Source organism: Copadichromis virginalis, linkage group LG15 (assembly GCF_057382275.1).
Source record: "Copadichromis virginalis isolate Kocher_CV1m ecotype Utaka linkage group LG15, C_Virginalis_male_GT1.1, whole genome shotgun sequence".
NCBI lineage: Eukaryota > Metazoa > Chordata > Actinopteri > Cichliformes > Cichlidae > Copadichromis > Copadichromis virginalis.
Genome location: NC_140632.1, coordinates 3,905,441 through 3,930,412, shown reverse-complemented (window position 1 = coordinate 3,930,412; position 24,972 = coordinate 3,905,441). Strand labels below are relative to the sequence as shown.

The following is a 24,972-nucleotide window of genomic DNA, read 5'->3' as shown; positions in this document are numbered from 1 at the left end:
GCTCCATTAGCTGCAAGCTCTAAAAAAAATAAAAAAGTTATTTCTATTGTGGCTAAACAGAAGCAGCCAGATGGTTTTCACACATCCCTTAATTGTCTTGTTTTTGCCAGGTTTTTCTTTATGTAGAATCCTGCTGTGCTGCAATGTTGTAATTTCTCTCCTTCTCTTGCTTTTCTTTTTTTTGGACTTAATTGCTCGGTTTTTATTGATTGTTAATCAGTCACTCTGACAAGCCCTGGCATGTCACGTTTTGTTTTGCTCTTTGCAGAGTAAATAATACTGTGTTGATGGGGAAAAAATAGAATAAGATCAATCTGTTTGTAACGATACTGGACGACGTTAGGGCAAAGCTCATTTTTTTTCCTCTGGAGACAAAAGTCGTGAAACCCGAATCACAACCGTGACATGAAGTTCATTCTTCAGCTGAGAACTTTAATTTCATTGGATGCTAATTAAGGAGCCAAAAAATGTGTTCGGCATCGAAACTGGCTCTCTGTGATCTTCAAATACAAATGCAGATTTAAAATTAGATGTGTTAATACGCTCGGTTACTGCGTGAATGTGTGCGCACCGATAGCGATGTTGCATCTTTTCTTTTTTTGCATTTTTTTTTTAAACATAATGTGCACCATTGATTTAAATGTTTGTTTTTTTTCCTCTTGTCACCCCTAATTTCCCTCGGTTTGCTACTGCATCTGTGCATTTTGCGTTAACTGCCTTCTGTCTTTCACATTTGGCCCAAAAAGTCTTGGGTAAAGTGAAAACTATGGGTGTCTCGTAATGAATCCGTGGCATTTTGTGTAGTGTATGTGAATCCATTAGCTGCTAATTGGTTAATTAGACTGTGGATGTGCATCTGATTAGCTGTCATTAGACTTTGCAGGGGATCGGGAGGGGATTAAACAGCCGCCGGTGCTGCAAATTTTGCCCTCAAACATTTTTGCCTTAAGTCATATGAGTTGCACTCCAGCTTTGAGGAGTGTTGACATCCATATACAGTTTGCGTTTGCCTGCTATTAAGCAGCAAGCTAAGTTTTCTTTTGTGTGCATGCTGTGTGCGAATGTGCGTGCACCGAGACAAACTCATACATTATGCTCCCATTTCCTTCTCTCCACATGTGTCACTGTGCTCGGCTCAGAGGAGGGTGGAGAGCGCCAGGGCAAACTGTTAACTCAACCCAGCCAAGTGGAATAGCACTCAGACAAATGAGCTGTAATGACTAGGAGACGCAGGGGTCCTGCTCGCCTCATACTGTTTCTCTGTCTTTGCTCACTCGCACACACACTCACATTGTTAAAACTTTAAATGCATACACTGTGGGAGGGAATCCTTAAACAGTAGCTGCACTCTCAGCCAGCCTTTCCCTCTGTCCACTTCATCATCTGTAATCAAGCGTTCATGTATCTAAAGCTAGAAAAGTGCAACTAGCTTTTTTTGTCACCCTTAATGCCAGAAAAAAAGGAGGTTGTAATTATAGATTACATACTTTTAAAGTAAGAAAAAGCTCACAGCAAATTGTTACTGACCGTTTTTACATTCCTGCGACATAAGGCCAGCCAGAAAATGCTGTGCTAGTGGTGGCGGTCTAAAATGGGTGGATTTTATTAGATCAGCAAGCACAAATAGTGCGACTTGCATCCACAGTTTAGAGACAATAAAAGCAGGCTGTTGTGCGAGGTCCTAAAGGCCCGTAGGCGTGACATTCATCTACTCGTTCACACCTCCGCCAGCCAGGAGATCCTTGGAGAGTAGTCGTAGCGTGCAACCACTGCAAAGAAAGGAGAACAACACTCACAGCTTGTAAAGAGAGCATAGAAGATCATCAGATAACTTTCTTCTGAAGTCTGCCACCTACTGCTTTTGGCTCGGGTCTGATAAACCACTCCGCATCGCTGATCCCCCTCCAGTGCTTCCTCATCACTGCTGACAGCAGTTCTTTTTGGTGGAATAATTGAATTTATTTGTCATCTTTCTGTGTGGATGCACAGCCTCAATGCTAACCATTAGGCAAAAGTGATGGCGACTGGGAGGCTGTCAGCAGTTTGGAAAGACAATTGTGTGCTTTGCTGGGTCCTTTTTTTTATGTCAGGACTTTGTTGATTGTTGTCCTGCTCTGTAATTATTCAGCATGGTTTGTCTTGTAGAGCCAATGCAGCATGAGATTACTCTGCCTCACCTCTCAAACCGGAAACGCGGGATTCAGGAGAATGTGCCAGAAATGTCTTAATCGCTCTCTGCGAAGAGTGCCCTTCAGCAGATTCCTCTTCCGATTTTATTTCTGGAGTCTGAGATTGGTATTTTAGGAGGGGGAGAGGGAGAGCGAGGGAGGGAGAAGGAGACAGAACAAGTAAGCAAAGAAGAGAGAAACTTAGATGCAGCTATGCACTGGAGAATTGGGAGTATGAGTTTTTTGATATTCTTTGGGCTTATCAGTGAAAATCTCAGCAAACACAACTGTCCCGGCTCATAAATGTAACATGGAGGCAGTAAATCCAGAAGAGATAACCACTGGTCCGAGTGTCTGTGGGGGCTGCAGCCAAAATTAAGGTTCCCTCCACTTGTCCTTTTGACTTGTGACTGCTGCCAGCCCGAGCTCCCAGGGAGGGAAAGGGCAAGGGAGGAGGGGAACGAGTGAACGATTGCTTCCCCAGCCGCTGCCAGAAACCTTGACTCATCCTGTTCCTGAGCCGCAGTTCGTGCTCACGAGCAAAGTGAACAGCATTTACAGAAGCACGGATCAGTCTCAGCATCGTTCATGCCACATCTGGTACTCTGACCTGCTGTACCTGCTGCGAGGCTGGAAGGATGCATCAGCCTCATCCAATATTCAACAGGAGGGATGGGGTGAGCCTGCTTTGGGCTCTGTCGTCGCGTGTGCTGACGGTGCAGATTGAGGCATTTGGATGGAAAGTTCATCGAATCATCAGCCCAGAAGGTTTAGATCCACTATATGTTGAATTCTAAAGGAACTGACATGTTTTTCTTTTATTGGGAAAATTTGGACAAAACAAAGTTTAAAAAATAAGATATGATCCTCATTTATGCTCGCTCCTCAGCGCCTCAGTGCCTTCCTACCACTCCCCTACAGCATCAACAGTGTGCAGCGCTTGCTAAAAAGCAAAGAAACCTAAAAAGTTTCATCCCAAACATGAGCAACATTTATTACGGTGCTATTTTGCTCGATGTCTAGGATCTTCACTCGCTTCCACCTGTGCGTTGTAAGCACGGGCAAAAAGATGCTAACTACAGTTCACTTAGTAGTCACCGGTATCATTAATAGAAAAGATCATTTTAATATTATAAATGATTTCTATTGTACACACAGAAACCAGTTTTTGTACATGTGAAGCTCTCATTGCCCATTCCTCTAGCAGTGTAGCTAGCTCGGTCTGTGGAAGGGGATTTCGAGGTGAACTGAGCCTCTAAGTGTTGTTCGAGGACACTTAAACCCTTCACGACGTTTGTTTTTCCCTTCTAAGGAGACCAGCCAGCAGACAATAAAATGCACACACACTGCATGAACGCAAGCACACAAGATCCATTTCAAGCACGCTCACTGCACCCTCCCTGGATTTTCCTTTGGAGCCCTTTGGCCCTCTGATCCTCACCGTAGCAAATTAACACCCCGGGAGAGAAATTATGGGATTCGGAGGGGGAAAAATGCTAAAGAGAGAGAATGGAGAGAAGCGGCTCAGATAAGAGAAGACGGCTCTGCGGCTGTCAGTGGGACTGTGATACCCAATGAGAAAAAGTCTTCATCCTCATAGTTTTCTGCACTTAAACTCTATATGAATGTATATTATTTACACATGTATATATCTATGCACGCTTTTGTAAAAAACAAAACAAAAAAACAACAAAAAAACAGATTTTCCCTGTTTTGTTTTGTTTTTTTGTTTTTTTTGTCACACTAGACGAGATGGTTGTCGTTTGTGTAGTCTTATGATTTATGTCTGGCTGCAAAGCAGATAGGTTTTAGAGGGAGAGACTTATGGAAAATAGAGCTTAAATTGACATAATCTTACAGTCTGAACAGTTATTTGAGCAATGTTCTCATTTATAAATTATATGGTTTTCATACTTTACACCTCCTCTACTAAGCATTAAGGAGAAAATGTACAGTTAATATAAAAAAGAGAACGTGGAGAAGTGCTTTAAATCAATTTTCAGAGCAGATCGTGTATATAAATATATATAAATAGAATGTTTGATAGTGTAATTTACTGAAGATGTGTTGTGTACAGTAATAAATCTCTTCAAGCTGAAATGAGTGCACTTAATGACCAGATCAGTAGCTTTCGGCAATAGCGCCCCACACTGGTGGGTGAAAGTGTTAAGACTACTCAACTACAGTAAGTAACTATTTATGAAGGACATCAAAGTCCACAACAATTACTATGTTGCAATCATGCATCACTCCAACTAGTCGATGCAGATGGCTCCGCCCCTCCCTGAGCCTTGCTTTGTCTGAGGTTTCTTCCTGTTAAAAGGGAGTTTTTCTCTCCCACTGTCGCCAAGTGCTCGCTCATAGGGGATGCTTGGGGTTTTCAATTCAATTCAATTTTATTTATATAGCGCCAAATCACAACAACAGTCGCCTCAAGGTGCTTTATATTGTAAGGTAGACCCTACAATAATACATACAGAGAACCCAACAATCATATGACCCCCTATGAGCAAGCACTTTGGCGACAGTGGGAAAGAAAAACTCCCTTTTAACAGGAAGAAATCTCCAGCAGAACCAGGCTCAGGGAGGGGCGGGGCCATCTGCTGCGACCGGTTGGGGTGAGAGAAGGATTAGATAAGATAAGATACCTTTATTAGTCCCACTAGTGGGAAATTTCATGTTTCATGCCGACCAATTGTAGGAGTTTACCTTACAGTGTAAAGCAAGTTGAGGTGAATGCTGTTTTGGTTTGGCACCATTAATAAAACTAAATTGCAATGAATTTCAGCAGAGCGATTCCCCAAAAATTAGTAGTCGAACATTTGGCATGGCTCTGCTTGGTGAGCCATGTGTCCTTAAAAACTATGAGACAGCTGGAAAAGTGCGTTACAAAAGAAATGATGACAGGCCTTAAAAATAAAAGAACTATATCTGAAAGTCACGTACTTAAGAAATAAGAAAAATATCCATCAAAGACCTGAGAGATCCATCTGGAAGTTCAGTTGATCCACCTACAGTTCACTAAAGCCTCATCAGAAATCACTTTGGAGGGGTGGCTGTCAAAAAGGGTTCTTTAGGAAGGGAAACGGGGAGAAAAGATGGGCATGCCAAAATACACAAGAACTGGACTGAAAATCAGTAGCTAATTGGACTTGCCTGAAGTATGTTATAATATGCTCTGATTGGTGGTTAAGCTGTCAGGCAGCGAATGACAGCCCGAACATTCAAAGAGTTTGCACTGGAGCTGAATGAGTTCAATGTGGACTACCTGCTGGTAGCCTAAATAAGTTTTTTTAAAACACAAAAAAGTATAAAAATTGATCTTAGAGCTCAAGTCAGAAGCACAATGCTGCTTTTCCAATCAACAGGCCAAACTGTTAAATTATCAAAGTTACTGAAAGGAAAAGAAGCAAAATTCACACATTTAAAAATCTGCAACCGTGAAACTTTAGTTAGTCGCACCGTATCGTAGCTCTACTTCTGAGGAACGTAATACAAAAATACCTTAAGAAGCTGTATATGTTTTGCATGTAAAAGAAACTTGCATAGATAATGTTTCAAATGTAGGTATTGCTCAAGGATAAGATAAACTGGGCGTCACAGTTCACAGTTTCAAATGGTTATTTATTTACAAGCTATAAATTGGATGTCAGTAAGAGTCAAGCGAGCGAACATCTGGATGTATCCATGGTGAACGTTGGGTGGGACTCGGAGGGTGATCCATTCACCTTGTCTGTCTGAGAGGTCAGGCAAGTGTAATAAATCATCCAGGTGACCCACTCTAGTACTAGTACCTGAACTTCAAAGCTGAGATTTGTTTCTTCGGTGCTGTACTGTAGTACACACTGGTAATTAGATATTGAGAGTACAGCTTGTCTGGATTGTATTGAAACTAAAGTCTCAAGTTCCACTCTGTTGAGTTACTTCTATCCCCCTTGTTTTTGTCTCTGTGACTCAACCCAGCCGAACCTCCAATGCCCCTGTGGCCCTTCTGCTGCAAAGTATGCCTGGTTAAAGCAAGGTCATAAAAGGCTGCGAAAGGTAAAAAGTGCACAAGGCAAAAGAGCAGGAAGCATTGAAGGAAGATGAAATGGCGAATACGTTGGAAGGTAGAGCAAAGACTCTTGGGGTTTAAGAGAAAAAGAACGGAAGAGAAAGAAAGCAGGAGAGAGGGCAAAGTCTCCCGTAGGTTGAGAGAATGAGAGAGATGTTTGCCACGGGGTTAAAAAACAGCAGAGAAAGAAGGAAAGGCAGGTCGCAGCACAAGGCAGAGACCAAGGAGACCAATAAAAAGGTGATATAAGACCCATTGTGCATGCAGGGAAAGAGAAAAAAAACAGTCTTCTCATTCTATCTTTATCTTCATATCAGCCTTGCTGACTATACATCTGTGTACAAGTGTGTTTGTGTGTTTGCATCCACATCGAGAATCCAGCATGGGGTAAAGCATGGGCCGTGTGCTCCCGTCAAAGATGGGTGGAAGTGATGCACAGAAACATTCAGGTGTGTGTGTGTGTGTGTGTGTGTGTGTGTGTGTGTGTGTGTGTGTGTGTGTGTGTGGTCACATCATACTACGTGGGTGGGCTTCAATTTGAGAATCAGCTCTTACACAAGCCTGCCCGTCCCTCAGACTACATCCTTTTCTGGAGCTTTTTGTATTGCCACACAATACGCCTCCTCCCGTCACCTTGTTTTTCCTCTTTATGCTCGCTCTCTGCCATGCTGCTAAACTCATCCGCCGTCTGTGTTTCTAATGCCAAACAGATGTAACTGATATTTACAGTTGGTGTTGTTCCCAGACCATCATGAAAATGTTGTTCCAGGTTCAACATTGCAAGTGACCAATCACATTGTTGTGACGTTATTCTTTTGCGCGCCAAGCCATTCGTGCATTTATGAAATTCCAATGTTGCAAGGACAATATCAATTCTGCTTACTGTTTATTAAAGGGTTAGCGTTAGGGTCCGTTGATCGGCGGACAGAGGGGGTTTCACGCAGCTTTAGTACAGTTTTTTGTTTTACGCCGGTTTTTCCCGAAGTTGCAAAAGTATGACGTCACAACATTCTGATTGGTCACTTGCAATGTTGATCCTGGAACAACACCAACACGAGGATATCAGATCAACCCCCCGTGCACTTCTATGGGACCAGAAGTCTTTCTGCAAAAACAGACTTCAGATAGAAACCAGGTTTTAAGGAATTCCCGTGTTGGCTGAGGTTTTACGACCTGGAAGCTTCCATGTTTTATAACTGCCATGGCGTTACTTAGCCAAGCAAACATTGTTATGATGATGTAGGTGTTACGGCCGAGAGGGCCCGGCTGTGGGTGTGGACTCAAATGCAGACACAGAGGGAGGCAAACGGGCGTGAACACAGTGCTTTATTTACAAGTGTCTAGTGAAATTACACAACAGGAGACTATGAATGCTATGAATTATGAAATGCTATGAACTGTGAACTGTGAGGCCAAACTGTGAACATGAAACTGAGTGCTATGGCTAGGTGCTGGATTTCACGGATGGAAAAAAGGGGCAGCGGCTTGGATGGAGGTACGCAGTCACTATAATGAGAAGAGACAAGTAGTCAGTGGCAGTCCAGTGAATCACAGCTGCAGGATTAGGCTATGGAGGTTAGGGCTTACGCGTTGCAGGTTTAAAGTGTCATGCGAGGAAGGGGTGTCCAGGGGGTTCCGGGTGAGGAGTGTCCAGAGAGGATCCAGAATATGCGTGGAGTGAGGGACTTGGCAGGGACTTGGCAGGTGTAGTCCGATGGTGGAGAGGAAGAAACCAGATGACAGAACCAGCGTCCAGGCGGAGATGAGAGTAGTTCGGGAAACGTGACTGCCAGGTGGGTCCTATGACAAAGAAAAACACGGTGAGGGAAAAGCAGTAGTTGAGGGTTCTCACATGGGGTTCGCAGCCTAGCACTGACATGGGTTAGCAGAGGATCTGGCAGAGGTCTGTTGTGAATGCTGGTCTTATATGCAGGTGACTTGATTGGAACCAGGTGTGGAAGCTGATTGGAGTCTCTGCCTGAAGGTAGAACCCAGCGGAGTGGAAAAACCCCGTGCTCACCCGGACCATGACAGTAGGAACACCAACATAGCTAAATGAATCAACATGTTTCTCTGTGTATCCTGAATAAGCGACCTTTAGTAAAAATGCAACTATAGCAGCTCAGAGTGAAGTCCAGATCGGGCTGTCATTGGTAGTTTGCATCACTGCTACTACTGATAAACCACCAAACTAGCAGGTCTGAACACTGAAGCCAGTGTGGGTCACTGTGTATCTCTATTTCTTGTTCATGGCTACCTGAGGACACTTTGGTTTCCATAAGCAGTCGGATTGTAAAGACGGTGACCTCAGTGAGCTCTTTCATAATGAAAAAAGACTAAAAGGACTCTCTGTACCGCTTTCCCTCTGCCATTATGCTCTCTCTCTACAGCCTACGTGCGTCTGCTCACCTGACACACGGCCTCACATTGATAGCATTGCTGTCAGTATTTGGATAGAGCCGTCCATCCCAGTTTAAACTCTTGTGCACCACTACTTTTGACATAATAGATCTACCTCACCATGTTCTTGGTCCCCACTGGAACCAAAAACAGGATCTGCAACCACATTTAAAAACCTCTCCTAACCATCCCTGTTCTCAAGAGGACTTCCCAAACCAAACTGATCTGATTTAGGTCCAAACCAGATGCAGCTGATATTGTCACTTGTGTTATTTGACAGATAAGAGGACAGAACGTCCAATCAATTAAACACACTCACAAATAAAGCAGTTTGTTACTCAAACCTTGAGTTAAGCTGATGTTTTTATTTCCTTAAATACAGTCAGATGGAAAGTATACCAACAATGCAACAAAAGGTCAGTAACTATCAGGAGGAGGAGGCATTTTCTCCCCCAGCAGTCACGGGTATAAACTCTGTCAAGGAAAAAAAAGGAGAGCTGTCAGAACTTGGTTATCCCTTCATCCCCAACCGCTCGTCTCTATCCTTCGATTCTCCATCCCTTCATCCCTCCACCTAACTGGTATCAAACCTCACACTGACTGACAGCCATCCCTGTGAGGCTTCATTGTCTGAGAAAAAACGAAAACACACACAGACGCGCGCACGCACCAGCCATCTGAGCCGATGCCACGACTCCCCGTCAGCGGTTGCCGTACTCGTGTTTCGTTGCGTTCTGACAGGCCGGCGTCGGCTTATGCGGGCTTGAGAATGCGTTCGGGGCTTCAGAGGTCAGAGGTGCGCCGCAGCGTCAGCGCCCAGATGTGTACTCTCCCTGACGTGTCTGGCCAAGCAGAAAGCTACCAGGAACAACCCTGCGCATGTGCACTAGATGATAATAAAGACCCGAGGTGCGCATCCACTTAGGCACGTTGACTCGGCACGTGGAATCATTTGTTTGTCTTATTAAAGTTGAGCTCGATCGTCATATTTTAGAATTCCAGCTGCAAAAACATACCCGTGATATCAGGAAATTCAGTTTAATACATCGTCCGCGTTGTCTTAAGATGCAATTAAATGGAATATGTCTTCCTGAACAATACAAACTTACGTAGATTTTAAAAGAGCCCTTTAAACTGTGCAACACTGATTGATGTGCACACACAAGAAAGAAAATCCCAAATTGGCTCAGGCATAGACACAGAAACTTTGCCAAGTTAATTGAGCCAGTCAATATCAACAAAAGTGAAACAGCTAATAAGATGAAGGAAAAGGGGGATGAAAAGAGATGAAAAATTCAATCCTATAAAGGCGAGGAAAAGAGTCGCACGTTTACAGTCCAGTAAAGTTGCAAAATAACACGTGATCAAGAGAAATGGAGTACAAGCATGTAGAGTAATAGCAACAAACTCATCACGGGGAAGAACTAACAGAATAGTGTCAGTATAATTAATCTGTGAGTGTGTGAAGGTTGGAGTCTCATGAGTGGGAAGACAAAGACTTTTATTTTTGTTTGGTTTGCTTTTGTTTTGCTTTTTTGGCAAAGAACCGCCGCTGTAACCGTGACTGTCCTATAAAATTGCACGCTCATTTACTAGCTGATTGCCCAGGGTCTGTTGGAGGTCTCGGGCTGATTGAGGCTTGAAGTGCAACGGGAACAAGTTCAAGACTAAATCTTTTTTTTTAAACTGCACTTCAAGTTTGCAAATCTTTAAAACACATCCAGAGCGGGCGGCAGCGTGCAAAACTCTTACGTCTTCTGCACAATGCCAAAACCTTCATCTCTGCGGTGACACTTTCACAATTTCTTCTCGAGCCATCGCTTTCTTTCGCATCCCACGCGGAGGAGCACATTCTTAAAAACCTCACTGGAGGAGAGCCAGCCGGCTTTAAGCTGTCCACTAAGTCTAAGCTGTATGTCCACGATATGTCTGAGGCAGCGCTTACTGGCTCTGTCTGTTTGCTCAGCTTCAGCAAAGCCCATTGTAGTTTTTGTATCTCCCCGTCTTTTACCCTTGTTCCCCTTCCAAGAGAAAAGCCCTCTGTTTTTACCAGCATTGAAAGACAAGTGAATTTTAAGAAGAAATAAAAAGGGAAAAGAAACGATAAGGGGATAATTTTAACAGGAAGAAGCAGAAGGAAAAGACGGCCGCCTGAGGATGTGCCCTGTCGGGAGAGTGCACGCGAGGAAGAGTATCGATCCAAGCAGGTGAACCAGGGGTTCACCCTGGTTTGGAGTGTATGAAGATTAGCTCTCCTGCCTCCACCTTTCCCCCCCTTTTCCTCCATATTTCTCTCTCCTCTCGCACAGTCTCTATTCCTCCTCATCATCCTCCTCTCCCTCCCTGGCTCGCCTCCCTCTGCCCACCTGCCTGCCTGCTGCTTACAAACACAGCTCATTTCTGTCTGTCGGCTCGTCGTCTTGCCTGCTCTCTGGAACCTGCTGCTGCTGCCGCCGCCGGAGACTGAGAGGACCTGAGACACGCATGTGGCAGCCTGCCAACCTGTTTGTGTGTTTTGGATCACTGGTGTCTTTATCCACCATCTCTGTGTGTGCGTGTGGATGCCTGAGAGCAGAGATCCGGTGAGCTCTTACAGGGATAATCATTGAACGTGTTTCAAGTATCTTCTTAATCACACGAGCCCCGCCTTGACATACAAATGTACACAAATTGATTTTCCTATTCAATATGCAGTTCTCTTATGGCATGCCAAAGTGGTGCGCGTTTCACTACGAGTGCATGTGTGTGTGTGTGTTTGGGCAAATCTATAGGCAAGAGCCTGTAGTACACGTGGGAAGGAAGAATTTGAGAGCTGGGAGGCAACTAAACGAATGGCAGCACCATCAGTCTTGGTAATTGAGTTAAATTTCAACATTTAAATCAGCAGTTTCCTGCGACCAAGAGGAAACTTTCCTGCTTTGCATTTTCTTTTGTTTTCCGACAAACGTATTGACTCAGAACAAGAAACTTTTTATTTCTATCACCTCTCAGTATTCATGTGAAAAATATTTTTTAAGCAGCCAATGCGTATACTTTATCTGTACTTAAAAGCCAGACAGCACGCCACAAAACATGTCTGCTGGTTACCGCTGCACTGAGAGCTTCACAAAGAGCCTTTGGTTCAGTCTTGGCCTCTATTTACTGGTGGAAACCTTTCCTGATGACCTGTTCTCTCCCACCTCTTTCCCTCCTTTATCCACCGCAATCATCCTCCTCCATCCTCCTCCTGCTTCTTTGTCCTCTAGGTGTAGCGGAGGTGATAGTTCTCGTGGGAGGGCGTCAGGCTATCGGGATGAACCAGCGCTCTCTGACAGCAGTCACCTGTTTTAACCCCCAGAACAGTAAGTGGTACCCACTGGCCAGCCTGCCCTTCTACGACCGCGAGTTCTTCAGTGTCATCTCGGCGGGAGACAACATCTACCTGTCAGGTGAGCTAAATTGTCCACTCCAGCTGTATAACTGTGGCGTTGCTGTCACAGACATTCAGTGGTGTGGGGCCGGAGATGGAAAAATGATAGAGGGACTTAATAACAGGGCAGTTTTGAAAGGGTAATCCTTAAATGTGTAAATAAACTAAACTGTTAAACATCTAAGTAAAGTAAACTTTTTTTCCCATGAGAGTGTTTTGGGATTACTCGTGTACTTTACAGCCAGGTTTGGCTCTGAAATACTCCCTTGAAATTTAGCCCAATCACTTCTGGGTGACACAGGATGATTCACAGGTTAAATTAACAGGTCAGGTTTTAGTTCAAAACTGAATTTATGACCTTAATGGAACACACTCGGCTACTTTTCTTCTATTTATTAATTTTTTTGGCCTTTGACAATAAAAAAATTACTAAGCGTGAATTAAATTCTATCATTGTGAGCATGTTTAGCTCAAATAACTATAGACTCTCATCATCCCACAGCCAGTTCCTCTCGTGATTTATTGTGTGGAACAATATTGATTATTGTCAAACCCAGGTAAGGGCAGACTTAATGGATTTTTTTTTGGAGGGGGGGGGGTGTCATTTACATCATCTGTTGAGACGTGCTTTAGTGCCATTAACTGCAACGAGCTGTAATAACAAAAAAAAATCCCACCTCAAGTTCAGTTTCAGAGTTCATTTTCCATCTCAGCAAACGCAGTGGTCAAATCAACTTCAGCATGCATACTTCAACTTTTTAATCAGCACAGACGAGCAACAAGGCAAATTGCTGAAGTAGACCGTATAGTGCTATATAAGCTGCAGGGTAGCGGCTTAATGGACCTCGAGGCGAGATTAGAATTCGCATATAAACTTGTTTCTTGGTTTTTATGACGCAGCCTGTAGCTGTATAAATGCTTATGAGCACATTACGGCGTCAGGTTAGGAAAGCCAAACGTGAGTTAAAGACGGTCACGAAGTTGTCTTCAAAGTTGACATTTGTGACCTCTTTTTATTATAGATGTTTTTCCTCTGTGGCTACTTTGATTTGGCCGAGTGAATCTACCCAGGCCGCTGGTCTCTTCTCTGACCTTTTATGAAACAGTTCAAGAGTTTTAAAAGGGGGCCAACCTCAAAGCTTAGTCACATGTTGCTCGGCCCTGTGCTGCAGACAACTCAAATGTCTTTTTAGAGGAGTCGTTTTTATATAAAATGGTTTTGGTTTTTTTTTTAATAGACCTTTTTCCTCTCTGTCTTGCTCTGTAGTTGCTGCAGCGTTCTGCACTTTGTTTTGCTCCATAGTGGCACACTGTGCGCTCTGCGACTCCCACAATGAGACACGTTTAGGTTGCTTCTCTACCAGCAGACTGAATTTCTGCCTCCATGGTTCATTTGTGCGAGATTCTCACACGGTACTCAGACCTTCATATTACACAGTGGAAATGTAACGGGATTTTCTTTTTCCTGCATGCACCTTTTCCTCTCCCTCTTTTCATATAAATGTAAATGTGTTTTTGGGCATTGGAACAGGTCTGCATGTATCCTCTGGGAGTCAGACAGCCAGTGGGGAAATCAGGGTTTTTCTAGCCAGCCAATCAACAGGCTCCGGCCTGTAACCGTCCTCGCACTCTGAACAGGGTCACTGAATCACGGCTGGTGTCACATGTCAAATAACACAGCTAAGAGAGCTGCTCTGAAGACGGCTCAAACAAGTACAGTTTTCTTGGCTGGCTGGATGACTCAGCAGCAAACAACTTTCTGACGGTTCAAGTTGTCCAAGTCTGCCACTGTTCCTCTTGGGGACTGGAGGGGTGGGCGGGTGGGGGGAACTTCTATATGTACTTTAAGAGTGACTTTTATTAAATATAAAGGGCTAAAAATCAAATTCAGAAATAGTTCTTTAATCTGAAATTATTTCATTTCTATTTCTAATCTAATAGGCGCAGGTGCTGTGCAGGTAAAGGAGCCCCTGTTTGTGCTTTCATCACATCTCATTGATGTTGAATCGCACGAGGAAACACAGTCATTCTCATTTTCCAGCTTTTGTGACACAACTTTTTCTTTGTGTTTGAGTTGTGAAGTTTGAAATAAAGGATTTGGTGGGAAAGGAGACTGAAAACTTTTCTATGGCACTTTCGGAAAGTTACAAAGTGTTAAAAAATAACAAAAAAAATACATGTAATAGAAGTAAAAAGAAACCACTATATTAGATATAAACTCAATTTCATTAAATTCGTTTAGATAGCACCCAATCAACACAACAGTTGCCTCACGGCGGTTATTTTGTAAAATCAGATGACTCTATGTGAGCAAGCACTTGGTGACAGCAGGAAGGAAAAACTCCCTTTTGACAGGAAGAAACCTCTGGCAGAACTGCAGTCATCTGCCATGACCAGTTGGGGGTGTGTTTGATGTAAAAGACGTTGGATAAATACAGGCAATTGTGTAATAAAAATAAGAAACGCAATAAAAGTAAGTATTAGCAAAAGATTAAGAAGAGGATACAGAGTTTATCTGGCTCACATCTCTAGGCAGTAAAGTCCACACTTTGAGGGTCACAGGGCAGCAGAGGTAAAGAGTCGAGGTGTGGATCTCTAGCAGCGGACGGTCTCGTAGGGAGTTGACAGATTGCAGATATAGGCAAGGCAAGGCAAGTTTATTTGTATAGCACAATTCAACAACAAGGTGATTCAAAGTGCTTTACAGAGACATTAGAAACAAGAACAAATAAAAAGCATGATTTAAAATTGATTAAAACAAGCAAATAAACTAACTAACTAATTAACAAACAAACAAACAAACAAACAAAACAGTATATAAAATCAAAACAGATAAAATCAGAACAGTAGATAAAATCAGTAGTTAAATGTAAGTTTTGAAATTTAAGCTTAAAGTGTGGATATAGGCAGGAGCCGGAGCACTGAAGGCTTTTTGAAAGTAAAACCTTAAAATCAATTCTGAAACTCCAGGGTAACCACTGAAGAGAGGATTTCTGTGAGGTGGTTGCTTCGCTTACTGTGTGTTGAAAATCTTGGCAGCAGCATTTTGTAACAGCTGCATTATTTAAATGTTTCACGTGCCGATACCAGAGTAAAGTGCATTGCAGAAGTCAAGTGTAGACGAGAGAGAAGCATGGGTGACCTTTTCTAAGTATGCAAGGAAGGAATAACCCGATCTTGGTCAGCTGTCTCGGTTGGCCAAAGCAGCACTAACTTTCCGTCACCTGACCGCTTAGACAATAACACAGTCATAAATAACACCTCGGTTGTGGAGCTCTTTTTGAACATTATTAGATGAGGGACTCAGACTAGCGGAGAAATTATTAAGTGCTACAAGTGTTGGGGACTTCAGGGGGCATTTGCAATTACCTCTAATTTGGAGTCGTGAGCAGGAAATTTTTGGACATCCAGTTTTTAATTTAAGCAAAGTAGGACGTGATGCATCAACGGCGCCGAGCTTTACTGGGACATACATGTGGGTGTCTGATTTCTCAGGGTTACCATCTGGAAAGCATGAGTACAGTAAATAAACCGCTGGGGAACTTCATAGAAATAGAGTTCAAGAGATGGGAGGCACCTTAAAGCACGGCACAGGAGAGCCAGGCCAAGAGATGAGAAATGTCGTGAAATCAGGGGTGAATCACTTATGCAACACAGTTCTTCAGGCTGCTGATTAAATACCGGTCCGCTGAGCCGAGGTCAAAGAGAAGATCGATGGTTATTTACTTCTTTGTTGAACACAATTGCGATGAAGCCGGTAGTAAGAGGAAATCTGACTATCACATTCTCTTAGCGTTAATAAACATGACAATAATGATGGATGCGTGGATGATTTTGATAGTGATGAAATCATTCAGCACCTTCTCACTTTGTTGAAGCACCTGACAGGTCTGGTTTTAACCAGTCATTAATCTTCAGCCCTATAATTGCCACAGCAGTAGTTCCACAAACCCCAGCAGCGACTAAAATACACCAAAGCAGAAGATTTAGCCCATTTTTGCTACGACAGAGGAAAACTGAAGGAGGCGTGTTTGTTTTTCTTTCAGATCTCTTGATCGCCCTGCTTATCAACTCTAATAAACCTTTTTTTTGTGCATTGCAGGTGGCACAGAGTCAGGTGTGATGGTGGCTGATGTGTGGTGCTACATGTCTCTTTTGGACAACTGGAATCTGGTGTCCCGGATGACCGTGGCTCGCTGTCGGCACAACAGCCTGGTGTACGACGGCAAGCTGTACACGATCGGCGGACTGGGCGTATCGGGGAACCTGGACCACGTGGAGAGGTAAAAGTCACGCAAAGCACCTCTGTCGTGGCTGCCGCGTCAGAGCTTGATCAGCGCGGTCAGTAGGGGGATGCTGAGCAGTACAGTTCGAGCAAATAAATATTCACACTGCACAGCAAAACATGGCAGATGGTGTGGCATGCAGTAGTGCGGTGCAGCATATTGCAAAAGGGGTTAGACAGGTTTCTTAGCATTTTTTTTCTTAGAGTAAAAAGGTGCAAAGGAGTGAATCTGGGCCGGGGGATATTAAAATGGTCACAGCTGTGAGTGGTGTCCCGGAGCAGCACTCGTGTTTGTGAGCGGCGCACGAGTGAGACGATTTGCTTTCTGAGATCAGAGCGGCACAATGCGTCTGATTCCATCCACGTCGGCATCGGCACATTAGCGAGACTTTATCTGGAGGTCGTACTTTGTGGCCTGTTCAGCTGGGTCTTCTTTTATGGAAAGTCTTCAGCATGAAACCAGAAATAGGCGACGTCGTCAAGGAGTATAATGAATCCCTAGTGGCACGGAACGTGTGCAGACGTTATCCAGATTTAATAGTTTGATTGATCTCATTTAGATTTTTTTTTAACACTGCTCCCTATTTCTTAGTTTACCCTCTAACCTGGGCTGATGAGCGTGTTACAAAGCGGGGAGAAGAGGAGGGTTGCCTCCCTTGCTCGACAGAGCAAGATTAACCAAAGCAATCAAAAGAACATTACTGAGTATATTAGAGCAGGCCGCTGTCGCTCATTACCTAGCAGCTCAATTGATCTCCGAAGCTTCTCGCAATGCACAACAGTCCTCCAAATGAAACAGCCTAATTTGATATTTCCCCATAATGCTGCCATACAGTGTCGTTATGACAGGGGGGAGATAGAATATTTGCCCCGTAATGGAAACGCATTTGATTCCTCCGTCTCTGAGCTGCTTAATTTGAGAGCTGCCGATGCATCTAGGGCATTCGAGGCTCCAAAGAAATCACTGTTTCACAGTGCGATGTGCCCGTGCACGTTTCTCACTCTCTGCCCTGGTGTGTGTTTTTGTGCAATCATGAGAAGCTTCTGTGAGGCCCACAGCAACTGGACTCAATCATCAGCACCGTGAAACTTTAACCTACTTTGCCTCTCTCCAAGAACGACCAGAGGCCTCCTCTGCTTGTTGTTAGTGCTCCACTGTTGCGCTGTAGCAGACTGTGCAAGCTACAGAGAAATAACACACGAACACACTCACTACACAAAACCAAACAGAACAGCTGAAGTTTGAATAGTTAATATGGAAATGCACGGTTTGCGCGCTGAGGCGAGGCATTTGTAGCACGAGGTCAAGGTTGTTTTCTCTGGCCATGTCATATAAACGCCAGCAGGTCTCTGAAGCAATTGTCAAGGCAATCAACGGGCTTGTTTCTAAGCAACCCGGGTTTTAATTTTGTCTCCTTTTAAGACTGTTATGTGGAACGAGTAACAAAGTCACAAGGTCCAAGGGTTCACTATACTAGGGCCAGAATTCCTATGTTTATGTTTATGTGTTTAAAAAGGGTCAACATAAAGAACTACCTGTGGTAGCATGTGGAGGGAATATCAAAGACAGACTTGCCTGTGGTCGTCCCAGTAACCCTTGACCATGACAGCATTTTTTTGTTGTTTTTTTCGTCTTTTTTTGTGTGTTTGTCTTATAACAAAAATGATCTTGAGCTGCACGAAGCGCTCTTGCACACTTTTCATTCATTCACATACAGCGGGGTATGCACCGTAAACAGGAAGCAGCTGGGTGCTTCGGGGAAAGACATGTTTCGACTGATAAGACCTGGCCAGGTAGCAAACAGGGTATCTGTTATCGTTGCCATAAGTCTTCTTTTCTGTCCTGTCTACGCTTCCACACTGCAAGCAGAGTTTCCAAAAACAGAGTTTTAGAATAAATTTAGAAGCTTTCCAAAAGAAGAAAAGGAAGACGATGTTTTCAGTGACCTGAAACTTCATTTGCATTTAGACAAAGGGCCAGAATGCATTAAAAGAGCTATTTTTAAAAGATACTTGCTTACAGTACTCGTAGAAAGTCTTAAACTGCCCCTTATTTCTTTACATTTTGCTTCCAGGAAGCCAGACTTTGTGGTCTTAAGCAACAGTACTCCAGGCTTTCTGACAGTCTTACTTTAATTTGTTTGTGTTGTAAAACAAATAATTAATAAATGGGAAAAGCATGTGTTACATATCAAAGTTCTTCCAGTCCATTATTCCTGCCAAAGTAAGGGGAAATATAACAATTACAGAATAATAAGTTAAAAAGAGTGCAGATCCTCAGGAGCTAATCACTGTCTCCAGCTTTTTGAGTGTGTTTCTTATATTCCTCTTGTTGTGGATGTTCCTGATGACATTTTTCCAAAAATGTTCCCTCTCACTTCACAAACTTGCTGGAGGATCACTATAAATACATATCGCATATTCAATTCATATTTGCTCCCTGTCCTCAGAGGATGGCCGTCTTCCAGCTTCTGTTTTCTTCTTTTTCACTGCAGTATCTCCTCTGTGCCATTACACCTCAATCACCAGCCTTGTAGTTAGCTTTAGGTGTCTATGACCTCGTTGCCAGTTCATCAGTTGCCCTTTCTTCGAACACTTTTGTGGGTACACCTCACATGACCTGCCATTTTGAAGATGCTGTCACCCTGTCATCTAGCCATCTCTGGCCCTTGTTAAAGTACATTTTGTCCATTTTGTCAACTTGAAGAACTGACTGTTAACTTCATGGCTAACACTGTGTATCCCACCCATTTATACTTAGTTATTTACTGGTGGATGGTTTATGCTGCAGTGCATCTGTATATCTCTTATATTTTTAAAGTTTCAGCAGGGATTTTGTTTTGTTTTGTTTTAAACTATCTTAATGATTTCCAATCAAAATGCGCTATTTCTATAGTCGCTTAATTTTCCGATTGGGCGTGTTGACTTCTGGCAAATGTCTTTGTCGTCAGTGTTGTTGATTAAAAGGTTGATTAACCAACTGGCAGATATTTGCAGTGTGAGCTGCAGCTACATTTCTGAAGACTGGGACATGAAGCTATATTCACTGCAAAGCAATTACTGAAGAACAATAGAGGTAATATGAAGATTATAAGTAAAATAAATCAATAAATAAAATAATAATAATATTAATGATAATATTAATATTAATAATAGTTAATATGTCCTTGTAGATATCCAATTAATCCTTTAAAGCCGGTCGGAGCGGGCACGCTCCGTTTTGCGTAACTATTTTTAAATCCCGGTAGCACTGCAACCACGTAAGCTAGCGCAATAATTTTTTTTGCATATGAAACCAGAGGAGTTGTACTTACATGTTATGCCATCAGCTTGTCCTCGGTCACAGTTTCCTTCCACATATAGCTTTGCAAAAATTGCATAAAAAGTACTTGCAGCAACAAAAACATAATATTCCAGAAACACGCTTTGCCGATCCGATCAGCTGTTCGTAACACTTCCTACGTCCATCAGGTGAACTATCACATGTCCGCCATGTCCTGCCTGAAACCGGAAGTGACGTCATTTGGCGGAAATGTAGTTTTTTACCATCAGGGCCTTATGAGCCTACACTTGTGTTTTTAAAAGTTATGCTTAACTTTATGACTTTCTGTGTCGTTTCTGGGATGCTTAGGACTCATATTGCACTGCTGGAAATAGTTTATTTTGATGCATATGCTGGTTTTTTTGCAAATTTGCACTATAATATTTCTTTTCGTTTTTTTTTTTTTTTGCAGTATATAAAAATTGGTGTATTTCAAAAATAAAACTATGAAGACACTCAAAATAAATTTCCTGTGGTGGGAAACTAGTTTTTGTATTTACAGTTTTGAGGGATAAGCCTCTTAAATCTCTCTAACTAGAAATATATGTTAAAAAAACAAAAACGATTTTCAATTTTTTGGTAGTTTATTGCACGTTTTTGCAATTTATTTAATTACTATGCACTTAATGCAGACATATTATTAAATTTTGGGCTGTAATGGTTGTATTGATGTATATCAACTTGAAATGCTCCCAAAAATGGAACTACAGCATGTAAAAATATACTATAAGCTCTGGCGGACTTGGTTCTATGGTAGGTCTTAAAGGGTTAAAAGAGTGAGTGGTGATACAGCTAACTCATCCATAAGCATGAGTGTTCATATTTAAGCCACATTATAAACACCTTTCAGCAATTTTCCTGTCACTTAGAGAAAACCCTGCTTTAAATAGTCTGAGCTGTAAGACTATTCAGGAACCACATATCACTTCTGAGTATAATTTGTCTTTAGTGGAAAGTGAAGTAATGAAGGAATAATGTGATAACAAAGACATTTTAATTAGTCGCTTTGTCATGCACTACTAAAACTACATCACTGAGTCTCACTGTCAGCTGATTAATTTCACTTATTAACAACAACTTCACAAAAACCCCTGTATCCCGCCTGAAGCTAGACCTCACGGCTGTGCTGGAGAACTTAAAAAGCAACATGATTTACAGTCATGTGAAAAGCAGTTTTCACAGGATCGACGCAGTCCTGTGAAAAACTAACTACACTCATTTCAGTAGCTTAGGAGAACTGCCTTTATCGGCAATAACTTGGAGTACTCGTTTTCTGTATCAGTCTCTCACATTGTCGTGAAGGAACTCTTTGTTACAATGTTGCTTTGTTCACGGAGAGCACAGTCCTCCAAACTATTCAAATCGAGTTAAGTTCTGCACTTTGACTGGACCGTTATAAAACGTTGATTCTTCTCTTTCTCAGCTATTCTGCTGTAAATTTACTGCTGTGCTCGGGGTCATTGTCCTGCTGCATGACTCAGTTTCAGACAAACTCTAGCTCTCGGACAGATGGCCTCACGTTAGTGTCTAGATTACTTTGGTATGCAAAGAGGTTCATGGCTGATTGGAAGGTGCCCAGGTCGCAAAACAAACCCAAACATCATCCTTGCACCACCATGCTTGACAGTTGGTATAAGCTTTTTGGTCTCATCTGTCCAAAGAACAGTCCAAACACTGTTGCAGCAGTCTTGAGGTTTGCTCACGTACACATTTGCAAACCTAAGCTGTGCTGTCACGTTCTTTTTAGAGAGAAGAGGCTTTCTCTTGTCAACCCTTCCAAATAAGCCTAGTTTTTTTGGTCTTTTTCAAATTGTACTGTCATGATTTGTAAGATTTAACATGCTGAGGTCTCTGACTCTGAGATGAAACTTTTATTCTGCTGTGTTGTTACACCTCAGCCGTAAAAGGGTAATGGGGTATTTTCATCACCTTGCTAGGCCGGCGACGTGGACACCCAAAACCTCAGATGAGTTTGAATCTCAGTGACCTTGACCTCAAGCTTAGATATAAGACCTGAACGCTCAAGACCAACAAACATCCAACACTTCTGCTTTTACAGAGGTGCTCAACATCTGCCTTCTGCTTACCGTCATAAAAGGAAACAGTAAAGATGTTTTCCCGTGACTATATCCTCTAATTCTGAAATAAGAAGCAAGCACACAGGAGAAAACTGAATCCCTTAGCATTAAATACACTGTAATCCATTTCATTAGCGTTTTGCTGCAACAGGATTACAACTTCTGTTTTAACCAGTAGCTCATAGTATTAGCAATATTAATAATATTAGCAAAAACTAGGTTTACAATAAGACTTCTGATGTACAACTGCTACACAGTCCTGTAGCTCTTATAATCAGGCTGTAATTGCCACTTGTGGCGATTCTTTAACAAAAGTTCTGATGCGTCCTTCTCGCTTGAATTTCATGTGAGTCGCGAAACGCAGGCTTTGAGTTGGTTATCACGAGTCGACGAAGCTCGAGAAGCCACACGGTAACAGACAGCCCGCTAAATGTGTTTTTCAAAGTTCTTAATACTTTCTTAAAATGCTTAAACAATGTGAAAGAAACTGTGTGGGGGCAAGTTTTGGAGCTTAATACTGCAGCTTTGTTTTGCAGAGGAAGGATGAGCAATTTCAAAGATTAAGGAGGATTTGTGAACAACAGGCAACTGGTCTGTCAAATCAACTCAAAAGACAGATGCTATAAGTCATACACAGTCTCAACAGCTTGGTGAGGAGCTTGACAGATTAACAACAGCAGTTTCATAAGACTCATAAACAGGATTCTAATTCTTCAAATTGCTTTTTTAAAAAAAAAAAAAAAAAACAAGGTGCAGGCCAGAGGCACCATTAGAAAGATTAACTCCTCTGAAAATTGAAGTTGACATAAAAAAAATTATTTCCACTGTAAAAGCAGTAAAACTGGGCTTTTTTAAGCTTTTGAACTTACATGAGGACGTCCGCAGTTCAAATCAGCCGCGTCTTTGTTTTGTTTATCACTTACACTACTATAATATCTCACGTGCTACATCGTGGTTGGAGGGGGTGCGGGGGGGAGCACTTAAAATGTGATATTTTAATAGAGTGTACATATGAATTATTGCATTTGTCTCACAGGCCAGGAAATGATACAGCTGAAGATTATTCAGATCATTTCCAGGCCATTTCTGAAAGCATTTGTTCCTCTCTGCTTTGATAAATGAGCTCCATTAACTGCTGATCCTTGATTTTTGCAGCTAACCACTAGATTTGGCAGGTGTGGCCCTGCTGTGAGTCGCAGTTGGCTCTACTGCAGCTCAGTAACTGTGGGGCCAAAACTCCAAAGATAGTAGAGACTTTAACGGGGAGGCAGCCAGTCCGCAGCAGGACTAAATCCTGGCTGCTGGAGATAAGGTAGCTGTAACTCAAACACTTTTTTTTCTTGCCTCTGCAAGGAAGAAGAACTGCACACATCTGAAGTATACTTGTAATATGGAGAGTTAATAACATTCAGAAATCATTAGTCAGTGTATGTGAATAGCTGCCTTGTTTAATATGCAGATGGCTGGTGGGGATTGTATGTGAAGGCTGCAGAATGGCACGAAACGATGCGACAGCAAGAGCTGATTTGCTCCTCTCGTAGACTGATTGATGCAGAGATTGTTTACACACGCAGCCAGTCTTTTTTCATTATGCATGAGTCTGCGTTTCTGCCTGCGCTTGTGTGTTCCTTGAGTATATGTACATATGTATGCACACATGTGCGTGCGTTTATTTGTTGTCTGCATATGATGTCTCATCCAGCAACAGCCAAGGTCTCTCACCTTCCAGCTCAGGCTCTGAACACTCTGACACATCATTTGCAGTCCGTCCTCTTTCCCTGCACTCCCCATCTCCCCATCCATCTCACTGAGGGTTTCACGCTCCTAACCGTGAAATTCACCCACATTCACAATTATGTCTTCAATCAGAGCCATCTCAAAGCTAGTAGGATAAAGCCTTTCCTTGGGAACGGCAGGAGGTCCAAATCAACACTCAGAGGACTGAGCTGGCTTATTCCTTTCTCTGCTATCTGTGCTAATGACTGACAGACTTTTAGAGGTGGGAGCCGTTGAGTTCGGGAGGCTTTTAACTTGCAATCAGGTATCCCGGGCCCGCATGCTTCTTAGCATGTTGATCCTTTGGCAAACCAAAATGATTGCAGACATTGAATAATTCATGGCTGTCTAATAATGTGTCAATCACGGATGGTTTTGTTTTATTTATCACGCACTATGAACAGGTTTGTGCGTCCTCCAAGCTCTATTGCAAGTTAATATTGCATGAAGACTGCCAGCAACATGACGCTGAGTACAGCAACTAGCTTTTCTCATCAGGGATGTTGTGCTGTTTGGCTAAACAAGTCTGAAGGAGAGAGGAGGCTTTTTTTAATGGCTTTTCAAAATAAAATGACCTTTTAAATTGTGCATGCGCCTGTAAAATCTGCAGTGAAAGAGCTCCATTGTTCGTCTCTTGTTTTTCAGGTTCATTAACATTTGTTGTGCTGTAAAAGAAACATCGCCGCACTTCACCTACGTGTGTGTGTGTGTGTGTGTGTGTGTGTGTGTGTGTGTGTGTGTGTGTGTGTGTGTGTGTGTGTGTGTGTGTGTGTGTGTGTGTGTGAGTGAGTGAGTGAGTGAGAGATTATTCAGACGTCAGTCGCTGAGCGCCGAAGGTCAGGACTGCGTTTTCTCCCATCTCCGTGAAGGGTGCCGAGCTCCTCTAGTGCAGTCAACCTTGGTTTGACTCAACCACTGTCTTTTTCCTACCCTTGATAAAAATCCTCCTCCTTCTATTTTAAGTTTGACTTTTTCCATTAAGTGCCGCTATTCTTTCGACCAGCATAATGGGGCATTTCAAGAATGTTGGCTTAGTCTGGCACAGGAGGCAAATTGTAACGCCTCGACAACCTTACAGAGGAGTGCTGAATAGCTCTTGGGAAATTTCATCAACTCGAGCATGACCAAGAACATACAGTGAGATGGAGACCCCAGCGGGAGGTTTTATCATACCTCATGCTGAACACAGTTTAAGTCTTCTGTGAACTGACAAGTCCCTTAAATACTTGATGTCCCCGGGAAAAAGGTCCTCTCTTCTGCATCCTGCTCTGCAGAAGGAGGCTTCGGCTGCTGTTTGAGTCACAGTCCGGCAGGGTTTCTCCCACATAACAAAAACATCTTCATTTGTTTTTGCAAGGCTCCAATCTGTTCACATTTTCTCACACATCCTGCCACCTACATTTTAGCTCTTACTCTCAGGATGCAGATGCACTGCGAGCACGCTCATTCCATGTAAATACTGACAGGCTGGATTCGGGTA

General features: G+C 42.8%; 1 protein-coding gene across 5 annotated transcripts in view; it reads left to right on the top strand.

Moving 5' to 3' along the window:
* Nucleotides 1-24,972, top strand: part of klhl29 (kelch-like family member 29) — a 276,227-nt gene that overhangs the window by 213,444 nt on the left and 37,811 nt on the right. For all 5 annotated transcript variants that reach the window (XM_085431405.1, XM_085431403.1, XM_085431401.1 and 2 more), the window contains 2 exons: nucleotides 11,868-12,050; nucleotides 16,134-16,314. In XM_085431405.1, coding sequence (XP_085287531.1) covers nucleotides 11,868-12,050; nucleotides 16,134-16,314 — 364 coding nt within the window. The remainder of the gene's footprint in view (nucleotides 1-11,867; nucleotides 12,051-16,133; nucleotides 16,315-24,972) is intronic.